The sequence below is a fragment of the Oncorhynchus tshawytscha genome, linkage group LG32, assembly GCF_018296145.1.
Source record: "Oncorhynchus tshawytscha isolate Ot180627B linkage group LG32, Otsh_v2.0, whole genome shotgun sequence".
In the NCBI taxonomy this organism is placed as follows: Eukaryota; Metazoa; Chordata; class Actinopteri; order Salmoniformes; family Salmonidae; genus Oncorhynchus; species Oncorhynchus tshawytscha.
Window position 1 is genome coordinate 2,179,434 of NC_056460.1, and position 12,265 is coordinate 2,191,698.

Genomic DNA, 12,265 nt, shown 5'->3' on the forward strand with positions numbered 1-12,265 from the left:
TCACTCAGTGATAAAGGTATGGGATTCTGGGTAATCCACAGCAGATTTTTGGAGAATTTGAAAATTGAGTGGTCCTGGGATAGAAATGTATAAAGTTGACATTACATCATAAAATCCACCTTTTAAATAATACATTAGCTATTTATGTTTTAGTAACTACTGTTGTTGGTTTGGCGTCAAATAAGCCTCTCATTATATGTTTCTTGCCAAATCTCAGTTTTCCATGTGGGTTTTATGCTAAAGTTCCCTCTTTCAAATTGGTATCTAACTGGAAAATGCATCTTCTTTAGGAGTGCTATTTTTACCCTGTCGACTACTGATCATTCATCCACACTGTGTGTCTCATCAATGCAGGTCATTTATGACAAATGTATAAAGTACATGTTTTATAAACTCATGAACACCAGCCAGTTTATTAGCCCGGTTTTGTTATTTTAGGTGTATTATACTTCTTCACCACCAGATGGGACGTTGAGTAATTTTCAGGTTATATTTTGATACTAAAATGGATGACAGTGTATTCTGATGTAGTGAAGATGAGACACATGGAAACAATGTAATCATTGTATTATAGTAAATAAGGAATTAGTAGGAATTGTTAAATCCACTATACGATCACAATGACTTTGATAGACATTTCAATAGTTTTTTTGTTAGTATATTATAGGGCAGATTTATGTAGTATTGCTGTGGGAGTGCTATTTATATCCCGTCACTACTGATCATTCATCCATACTGTGTGTGTCCCATCATTTCAGCTTTGGAAATAAATTAACTATCCATTTATTGCTCCTTTCTGTGTTGACTGACTGATTTGAGAGACCAGGATGGTCACACTAGGTCGATATCTAGCTCAAGCTTCACCTCATGCTTTTCATGAACTGTGTGGTTGTGTTATCTAGTGGGAACCCGATAGCAGGGTAGGCTCTGGTACCTTCTTGCCGTGGGCACAAAACAACAGAGGAAATTAACACGGTTGCTCCTTTATGTTTTGTCAACTTTTCGGTAGGGATGTTACGTTTTATACCGGAGCTACGAGGCATGCGTCCAAATCGCTAAACAGTCAACTTCAAAGCAGTGTGCAGCCTGTATCACTTTATCAGCAGCATGTGATCAATGACTTCTGAATATTAATTTTGTCCATCATTCTGTATGTCTTTGATCTTTTGATCTGCAAACACGTTTAGGTTTTGTTAGTTTGGTTCTAAATGGTCTCCGTGCTGGTTGGCTACAATGGTTAGGCTAATTGCTATTTGGCTAAATAGCTAACGTTAGCTGGCTGGCTAAGATAACTGCATACTGTATAGCTACCATTCTTTGATTAGTTGGTTAGATGGCGTTGTGTATTTCCGAAACATTGGTTTACTTTAATCACTCAAGTCATGATTGCAAACGATTGGTTAAATTTGAAGTAAAACGTTTGAAGTTATTTCTGTTGCAGTTTACAACATAGGGAATAGGCTGGTCCTCCATATGACATCACACCTGACTTTATCATTTTAATGAATTCTGATTGGTTTTATGTAACAACTCCAAAAATAGAACAATTAGGTTAACTTTGAATTGGGACTTTAAAAAGAAATGTTGATCTTTTATAAACAATACAAAACATACAAACGACGACATCACACCTGCCCAGACCCACTAGAACACACCTCCATCTCCATTAACTACATCACACCTGCCCAGACCCACTAGAAGACATCTCCATTAACTACATCACACCTCTCCAGATCCACTAGAACACACCTCCATCTCCATTAACTACATCACACCAGTCACACCACACCAGTCATCCTGACATGACAATGCCACCAGCCATACTGCTCGTTCTGTGCATGATTTCCTGCAAGACAGGAATGTCAGTGTTCTGCCATGGCCAGCGAAGGGCCCGGATCTCAATCCCATTGAGAACGTCTGGGACCTGTTGGATTGGAGGGTGAGGGCTAGGGCCATTCCCCATTCCCCCCAGAAATGTATGGGAATTTGAAGTTGCCTTGGTGGAAGAGTGGGGTAACATCTCACAGCAAGAACTGGCAAATCTGGTGCAATCCATGAGGAGGAGATGCACTGCAGTACTTAATACAGCTGGTGGCCACACCAGATACTGACTGTTACTTTTGATTTTGACCCCCTCTTTGTTCATGGACATATTATTCCATTTCTGTTAGTCACATGTCTGAGGATCTTGTTCAGTTTGTATCAGTTGTTGAATCATATGTTCATACAAATGTTTACACATGTTAAGTTTGCTGAAAATAAATGCAGTTTGATAGTGAGAGAATGTTTCTTTTTTTGCTGAGTTTATGTCCTATCATTTTGTTGGACAAGTTTGCTTACCACCAAAAGAAAACAACTTCCATTTCACATAATAATCAACTACAATGCTTCACCTTCTACAATATAAACATGGTGTCGACTGGCTGTCAACAATTAAAAACAAGAAAAAAACATTTTTCCCCACAAGCTTCTAGAACTCCCGTCTTCCTAAAAACACACTAGCTTCTAGAACTCCCGTCTTCCTAAAAACATACTAGCTTCTAGAACTCTCGTCTTCTAAAACTCACTAGCTTCTAGAACTCTTGTCCCCTTAGAACGAGTCCAATCAAAACTCATCTCCAATAAAGAAAAACGTGTGAAAATAAATTGTGATCCATGGAATTAATTATGTATACTAAATGTTACATTAATTATAAATATGAAAACCAAATGTACACCCCTTTGTTAATATTTATTGGCAATAATTCACTTAAGGGTGAGGCATGGAATAATAAAACAAATGTTTGAAATATGAGGTGATTTGAGTCATGCTTCTTCAGTAGTGGAATAAAGACAATTAGCACTTGAGTGTTGTCAAGAAATGCTGGAGTGATGTAGGATTGTTAATAAATTGATTATAAACTAATTTATCATACTGCGTCCATGTGTATAGGCTGCAAGTACCTTGAAATTAAGTTGTTTTAGTCATTGAAAAAAAAAAAAATTCAACTTTCATATTCAACTACAACCGAACGCATATTGGACGTTGGGCATAGCCTTCTTTTCAATGTCTTTCCAATTACATGTGTTTTCTTCTCCCCCCCCAAGTTTCCAAATCAATAACTGTCACAAGAATGTCTAGTTCCAATGATATGAACTCAAAACTCACAATCTACTTTGACCAATTCCCCAGTCAGACTGCTGGGGGTTGTAAAGCCCCTTCATAGAAGAATTGGACAAAGTCCCAGAATTTCTGCAACAGGTAAGTTCTTTATTCAGAGAGCTCTGAAAATCATACAAGCACATAGCCTTTTATACCTCACATTTGGTCATATAAATACCCCTACTCTTCTCAAACACTGTCAATGCTGTTTACAAGTATTCTCCAACACATACATTGCATACATACATACATGTCCTGAAACATGTTACATAATCTACTGCATGCCTAACGGTTTCTCCCCTCCCTGGGTGGGGAGACCTCCTTCCTGTTATCAGTTTTACAGTGTTCACAAGTTGTCTGTCACAAGCTGTCTGTTAACAGTTCCTCTTTTCCTTGAATGTCTCACTTGAATTGCTAAATAGTAAAGTCTTAACTTGTCCTACGCACACACATTAGAGAATTACAGTCTATTAATTCTAATTCTTTACACAGTTATACGTTTCAGGGTGGAATCCTTTAGTCATCACCTTAAACATATAAATTCCATTATAAATAACCAATATGCAGAAACAGTTTGTGATATATTGAACGCCTAAACATAAAATGTGCTGTATACACAACCATCTGCAGCAATAATCATATTACTTGAATTTTTCTTAAACAAGCACCTTAAATAAACTGCACAAGCACCAGAAATGCTGATATCAATTAGGGGGAATCAGGTTGTACGTGATGTTGAAACGAACACAACTAAAAAAACAAATGGAAATGGGAGATATATTTCACCTCACTGGCTACATTTTGGAGTGATGCATTTAAATTTAGGCGTCACTAAACAAAGGAACGCAACACTTATTTGTCATCACTCATCGATATAATGTTGAAATCAATTGTGCGAAAGGAGGGAGATGAGGTTGCACGTCCTGTTGAAACTAACACAGCAAAATCCACACGGAATCTGGGAATAATGTGTACATCACTGGTTAGAGGACAACTTGTAGAAAACAGCTGGCTACATTTTGATTCAAGTGGGTGGCCAACGTGGTAAGTGTAACAACTCTTTTTTTGTCACTGTTTGTTAAATCTCATAAATAGTACTCTTTCAATTCAGAGCCTAGATCTTCCCCTGAGGCTAATATCCATTTAATGTTGAAATTAATAGAATAGGGGGCAAACGTTTAGGGTTCTACATTGTGACATCATGAAAATAATCCAACAATGTTAAAACATTCCACATTGTGACATTTCATTGATATCATGAAACAACTCCTTCATGTAGTTTCTGATGTTTAATCAGAGATCTTTTATCAGAGCACTTCTTCCCACATTGATTACAGCTAAAAGGTTTCTCTCCTGTGTGTATCCGCTGGTGTGTAGTCAGATAGCTAGATTTCTTTCTGTGTGTATTCTCTGTAAAAGATGGTCTCTTCCCAAATTGATCACAGCTATAATATTTCTCTCCTGTGTGTATTCTCTGGTGTAAAGTCAGACGGCCAGATGAAGTAAAACTCTTCCCACATTGATCACAGCTATAAGGCTTCACTCCTGTGTGTGTTCTCTTGTGTACAATGAGATAGCTAGATGAAGAAAAACTCTTCCCACATTGATAACAGCCATAAGATTTCTCTCCTGTGTGTGTTCTCCGGTGTATAATGAGATAGCTAGATGAAGTAAAACTCTTCCCACATTCATCACAGCTATACGATTTCTCTCCTGTGTGTGTTCTCTGGTGTAGTGTCAGATGGCTAGATTTTGCAAAACTCTTCCCACATTGAGCACAGCCATATGGTTTGTCTCTTGTGTGTAATCTTTGATGTATTTTAAGTTTTACTGAAGAGTTTAATCTTTAGTCAGAGCAGCAGTGAGATTTCTCTCCTGAGTGTACTCGCTGGTGTATTTCAAGTTCTGATGAAGATTTGCAACCTTTCCCACAGTAAAATAGAGCATAAGTTAGATTTCTTTCCGGTGGGTCTCTGCTGGTTTTTCTTGAGGAGTTCTAATCTGGAGAGACTTTTCTCTTCCTCATGATGTTGTTGAGGCTCCACGATAGTCACATCTTTCTCCTGTGTGAACAGCAAGGTCAGACAGATGGTTAAAGGCCCACAACACCAGAACTCCACTATTTATTTGAGGTAAAAGGTGATGCCCAGAGCATCCCCATGAAGTTGTACAACAATTGACGTCTGTTAAATTATTTTACAATTGTCTTAAGACAGTCAAAACCTAAGCAGTGTGGCAGATGACCTTTGGTCTCCAAAAAAGGCCCCTTTCTGTGTTTGCTAAAATTGCAGCATGAGGGCGATGCACACACAACTAGTCTACCTGGCCTGTGCGCAAATGTAGGCCTATAAATGTGCCCATTTGGGGATGTCTGATAGTATTTCTGATTGTCTTAACGCACCACCACTAATGAGCTGAGGAGCTTCTCAAAGCAAATTTATTTTCACCTCAAACAGCAAGTAAACAAAGTATTTTTTATTTTATTTCACCTTTATTTAACCAGGTAGGCTAGTTGAGAACAAGTTCTCATTTACAACTGCGACCTGGCCAAGATAAAGCATAGCAGTGTGAACAGACAACACAGAGTTACACATGGAGTAAACAATTAACAAGTCAATAACACAGTAGAAAAAAAGAAAAAAGAGTCTATATACAGTGTGTGCAAAAGGCATGAGGATGTAGGCAAATAATTACAACTTTGAAGATTAACACTGGAGTGATAACTGATCAGATGGTCATGTACAGGTAGAGATATTGGGGATGAGGTAGGTAAAAATGGGTGGGCTATTTACCGATAGACTATGTTCAGCTGCAGCGATCGGTTAGCTGCTCAGATAGCAGATGTTTGAAGTTGGTGAGGGAGATAAAAGTCTCCAACTTCAGCGATTTTTGCAATTCGTTCCAGTCACAGGCGGCTGGAACTGGAACGAAAGGCGGCCAAATGAGGTGTTGGCTTTAGGGACGATCAGTGAGATACACCTGCTGGAGCGCGTGCTACGGGTGGGTGTTGCCATCGTGACCAGTGAACTGAGATAAGGCGGAGCTTTACCTAGCATGGACTTGTAGATGACCTGGAGCCAGTGGGCCTGGCGACGAATATGTAGCGAGGGCCAGCTGACTAGAGCATACAGGTCGCAGTGGTGGGTGGTATGAGGTGCTTTAGTAACAAAACGGATGGCACTGTGATAAACTGCATCCAGTTTGCTGAGTAGAGTATTGGAAGCTATTTTGTAGATGACATCGCCGAAGTCGAGGATCGGTAGGATAGTCAGTTTTACTAGGGTAAGTTTGGCGGCGTGAGTGAAGGAGGCTTTGTTGCGGAATAGAAAGCCGACTCTAGATTTGATTTTAGATTGGAGATGTTTGATATGAGTCTGGAAGGAGAGTTTACAGTCTAAACAAAGTCTAATCAAAATCAATTGCAAATGAGAATAGTTCCTCAAAGTATTTGAAAAATATTTCCAGCTCTCGCCCTTTCGATAACCACTCGGCACGAAAGGGAAAAATATAATGCTCTGATCCAGTGGAAATGTCATAAAATACCTGATTACTTCTTATCCCTTTCACAAATAGCCGACAACGGTGTCTGTCCCAAACTCACTGGCGCGGGAAACTGAGAGCCCAGAATATTTCATACAATGTTTCAAGTTCATTGTAGACAGGCCATGTGATTTATAGTATATTTATTTGCAGTGTTTTTATTTGTTGGCTTTATGTAGACTATTTGTTTACATAGTTGGCAATGGCAATAAAAGTTACTTATAATTTTAATTTAGATAGAATGTAGATTAATCACAGCCAATGATTTTGAGATACTATTATACATTTAAATTAATTATAAATTATTAAATGATCTGTTCCACGAAAATGTGCATATGAAAATCATAACTGGCACCAGATCAGTAGAAATGGTAAGATATATTTGCACTCCAAATGTAGGTTGCCGACTACTTGTGTAGCCTATTACCAACAACTTCAGAATTTACAAAGGCCACCAGGAGGAGGTGGTTCGGTTAGAGTCTTTTCTCTTCTGGTTAGACTATATTGATGTAATGGCATGAAAATAAACTGGCTGAATATTATACAATGACTTATCAACAGCTCTAACAATTTGACCTCCACAGGAAATCTACACTGGTCATTCTAGAATATACTATATAGCCGAGAAACCTGGTTAAACTATCATTATGACATCATGGATGAATTCTAAAATATACTATATATCCTAGAAACCTGGTTAAACTATCATTATGACCTCATGGATTAATTCTAGAATATACTATATAGCCTAGAAACCTGGTTAAACTATCATTATGACATCGTGGATGAAATCTAGACTATACTATATAGCCTCGAAATTAAACTATAATTTTCACCTCATGGATGGCCAGTCTTTGTATTATTAGGGGTTCTGAAGGAGTACAACAGTTGAACTAAGCTCATGAGACATGTGTTATATTCTTCAAGAATCAATGACTATAAATAAATCATTTAAAGTTTTAAAAAATGGATGTAGCATTGCAGATTTCCCCTTTAACACCACACATCAGTTCAACAACTGTAGAGTTTGTGCCTTTGTATTTAAGACAGTACTTACTAGTGTTAATCAGGCCCCGGTTTCTCAAAACCATCTAACGGCTAAATTCATTGTTAAAACCATTGGACGCCTGAAGATGCGTTTGGGAAACCGGGCCCATATATCCAGTTTCCTCCTCTTTTTTGGATGTGACAGTCACCTCCCCCTCCTCCTCTTTCACTCCAAAAACTGCATCCTCCTCTTCTTTTACTGTAACATCCTCATCCTCTTTCAATCTGAACGCGTCTTCTTCTTCTTTCACCGTAACAGCCTCACCCTCTACTTGTTTTTGTATTGTAACTTCCTCCTCCTCTTTCACCAGAGATTCTTTATCCGTCCAGCAGACCACCTCTTCTTTATCAGGAGTAGAGTAGCTTAGTGAACTCATGGTCGGAGATGTTAGCCAGCTAGGCTAAAGCTAACTTAACCAGACCGCTAGCTGACTAATAACAACACCGTAAATATGACATTAAATCGGTTAACTAAGTAGACGACAGTAGTGAGTTTAAAATACAGTGGCTAATAAACACGAAAGCGTCTAAAGAGCTTTATTGGTTCGTCTATTTCGTCTAGCAAGCTACCGAGGTGTCTGACCAACTGTTGCTGCTGCTGAAAGAAGCGTTCTGTCCACTAGATTATACGTCACACCAACAGCATCGCCTTAAATTCCCAGACCGCCCTCTGCTGACTGGAGGGGGTAACGTAGTTGAGTCAAATGTAGATTATATCTTCAGATAACAAGTTAAAGTGTAGGAAGCATGAGTTTTTGCTCACCAGTGTAACAATACAGTGTGGTTAAAGACTTAGTAAGCTAGTTGTAGTCACTTTATGGTTACCTATAAGTACAAACAGTTATGTTTTTGCGTTATTACATATTTATTAACTTATTTCGGGAAATCTTCTAAACGACCCACAATGCACTATTTCCCAACGTCATATGGATGATCAACTCTGTGCTGCAGAGTTTGTTTGCCAGTGTAACTACCGTGCTAAAGACAGTTTCAAGTTGGATATTCAACAGATATTAGCGCTTTCAAACCTAAATATCGTTCAAACCACTTGAGCCACAGACTCCAAATAAGTGTCATGATGTTGGAAATATTGCGCACAACATTGCACAGTTCTTATTTTCACGATTTGGACATTAATTTGCTTCCCAAAGCTAATAAACATGTGGAAATGTGAGCAACATTTTGTATTCCTAGTTGAATTAGTTAGAGAGCATAAACGAAGTACAAACTTTTTTTACATTAAAATTTCAATAGTTCCTTGGTCATGTGATCTACTGACTTCAAACAAGGTTCAGAATGTCCACTGACTACCCTTCTATATTGCACACCCTTTAGTTTGTCCATTTTCATCTCACATGGTTTTACATTATTTATTTTTTAAATAAAAAATTCAATAGCTCCTTGGTCATGTGACCTATTGTCTGCTGACTACCCTTCCATATTGCACCCTCTTGTTTGTGTAGTGTAAAATCACAAGGTGTAACGTACATTTTTCACAGTTTCAAATTTGCAATAGCTCCTTGGTCATGTCAATTACACACCTAAGAAGCATGCAGTATATATACACCCATATTGCATAACCTCTAGTCATGTCTCTTCTATATTGTTGCACATTAATATTAGTTGGACAGTTATGGGGTTCAGTCCAGTGTTGTGTTTACCCTTTTCTTGAATGTTTATCTGCAAAAATTGGTAGTTCTAAGTACTTATTTTCCCTGTAGGAGAGAGACAGATAATATCTCCTTTTATCGTTAATATCAACCATAAAATAAAATAGCAAAGTACGAGAGTCATACTATTAATCGTCCAAAGCAGGGATGGAGAGTGAGCTAGTGAGGTAGGCTGCAGTGGGTTTGCTGGTCAATACAAATACTGAACAGGGATGGAGAGTTAGCTGTGTAACGGTTTTGACTTGAGGTTATTATTTATAGGGGTGCCAGGTAGGTTGTGCCTACCAGAGGAACATGGAGAGTTTCTCCTTTTAGTTTGGGTGGGGATGAGTCCCATCTGGTCCGTCAAGTCTACACCAATACAAAGGACTTATGTAAAAGTCAGGATGGAAATAAACTTTAAATGTAACCACATCATAAAAATTGAAACATTGGAAAGAACTTCAAAAACAACTATATTCTTTTAATGGGTTGTATTAGCAACAACAATGATTACACACATATAATAATATCACAATGAGTTCTGGTTCCTCCAGAAATGTCCTTACCTCGGGCCTAAAAAGAGTCCAGCCCTAAAGGTTCAGTGAACTCAAGTGACTTTTGTCACGCAATGTTTGTCCGTTCATTCCGTGTAGCGTAAACCCAGTATTAAACATACAATCAATATAACAATTATTTTACCACAGAACTTTAAAGCGTATCAACTCTTACTAAGTCCTCAACTGACAACTAACTACATAAATCAAAGTATACATCGCATCAAAACAAATGAAATACCGTATACAAAAAGGTGGTAGTCAGTCGGTTTCAGACAATCCAATTGAATAGATCTCCAGCGGAGAAAGGCCACGAAGAACGGAGAGGTGTAGTCCATGGACGCAAAGAGTGGATCCGATCCTGGGTAAACTCTCTTAGGCTACAAAACACACGTTTAACGGCAACAAAACAAACGGAATAGAGAAGCTTTCGGCACTGAGGGTTGAACAGACATCCTCATTCACGTCTCCATCACAACCCCCTTTTGCGCAGCTGATGCTGGCTATTTAATTGGGAATTAAAGGAAAGCGCCCTCTTTTGGAAGGAGCTGCACTGAGACGGTTCAGAATAATTCAGGGCCGTCACAGCTGGTGAGGTAGGCTGCAGTGGGTTTGCTGGTCAATACATATACTGAACAGGGATGGAGAGTTAGCTGGTGAGGTAGGCTGCAGTGGGTTTGCTGGTCAATACATATACTGAACATGTAACCACAGTAATGGTGGCCAGAAAATCAATGATTAAAAATGTAACATTGACAAATTAAACAGAAAATGTAGACCTTTAATCTTTTCCAACATGTCAACCGACACTCAACTTCAAATAAGTATGAAACATTTCACCGTATTAACGTTCTCTTTATCCCTGGTTGATGTACATGTCAGTGTTAACTTTCTCTTTATCCCTGGTTGATGTACATGTCAGTGTTAACATTCTCTTTATCCCTGGTTGATGTACATGTCAGTGTTAACGTTCCCTTTATCCCTGGTTGATGTACATGTCAGTGTTAACTTTCTCTTTATCCCTGGTTGATGTACATGTCAGTGTTAACTTCCTCTTTATCCCTGGTTGATGTACATGTCAGTGTTAACTTTCTCTTTATCCCTGGTTGATGTACATGTCAGTGTTAACTTCCTCTTTATCCCTGGTTGATGTACATGTCAGTGTTAACTTTCTCCTTATCTCTGGTTGATGTACATGTCAGTGTTAACTTTCTCTTCATCCCTGGTTGATGTACATGTCAGAGCCTCTTCAGTGTGGATGGGGTAGAGCAGACATTTTCAACAACAAAGACTGCACTTCCAGATTGTGTTCTTTACTTTGTTGAACTCTTTTGTCTTCATTCCGAAGGCACAGCACATGGAACCTCAGTTGGCATGGAAAACATTCAATCAAAACAAAACAAAGTGTAACAAGTTATATATAATATCAAATATCAATGCAGAATGACGAATTAGCCATCCATTGTGTTATATCATAAATTGTCTTATATGCCGTCACTGTTGTCAAAAGATTATAAACATGTTAAGTAAAGTTACTAACCCAGTCAGTCTTTGGGCCACATCCAGGTTCTTCATCAGTGGCACACATGAAGCAGGCTTTTTTTAACTCTGAACTCATAGGCATGAACTGAACATATGGCTGTCCCACACAACTACATACAAATAAAGAATTTACATTTACTTTGAATTAAATGTCATTACATACCAGACATTTTTAGTATATCCTCAGCCATTTATTTCTGCAGTTGCTCCATGTGTTTTTGAAGGTTCCATATCAATTTGGGATGTTGGGGAAGTTCTGTGCAACTTCCTTGGCCATCTACACCAAAAAATTAAATAGAGTTTTTGACCTAATTGTCACATAACAGCTAACCATTCATTATTGAAAATCTAACTATCAAATCTGCATTACAAAGACCCCACAGCTGAAGGTGTGTCACGATTTTCTTCCTGGGAAGGAGAGGCGAACCAAAACGCAGCGTGGTTATAGTTCATGGTTTTGTTAATAAGAGAACTAAACATGAACAGAATACAAAATAATAAACATGAAAACCGAAAAAGTCCTAACTGGTGCATAAAACACAAAGACAGGAAACAATCACCCACAAAATACCCAAAGAATATGGCTGCCTAAATATGGTTCCCAATCAGAGACAACATTAAACACCTGCCTCTGATTGAGAACCAATCCAGGCAACCATAGACTTACCTAGACACCTAAACTGAACACAACCCCATAAATCTACAAAAACCCCTAGACAGACAAAACACATAAATCACCCATATCACACCCTGGCCTAACCAAAATAATAAAGCAAACAAAGATAACT

The 12,265-nt window shown here is 38.4% G+C and overlaps 1 protein-coding gene across 1 annotated transcript; it reads right to left on the bottom strand.

Moving 5' to 3' along the window:
• Nucleotides 1-3,235: 3,235 nt before the first annotated feature.
• LOC121841554 (zinc finger protein 2 homolog) lies at nucleotides 3,236-11,510 on the bottom strand. Its single transcript, XM_042310644.1, has 2 exons — nucleotides 11,476-11,510; nucleotides 3,236-4,986 (listed from the first exon to the last, which is right to left on the bottom strand). Exons 1-2 carry the CDS (start codon nucleotides 11,508-11,510, stop codon nucleotides 4,398-4,400), a joined length of 624 nt encoding a protein of 207 aa, XP_042166578.1. The 3' UTR covers nucleotides 3,236-4,397.
• Between the last annotated feature and the right edge of the window lie 755 nt (nucleotides 11,511-12,265).

What these genes read in the sequence shown, in the direction of transcription:
- LOC121841554 (XM_042310644.1), bottom strand. Translation starts at nt 11,510, where the DNA reads ATGAAGAACCTGGATGTGGCCCAAAGACTGACTGG. An exon ending in GTGGCCCAAAGACTGACTGG is followed by an intron (nt 4,987 to 11,475) that starts GTTAGTAACTTT and finishes CTCTGACTAAAG; the next exon opens with ATTAAACTCTTCAGTAAAAC.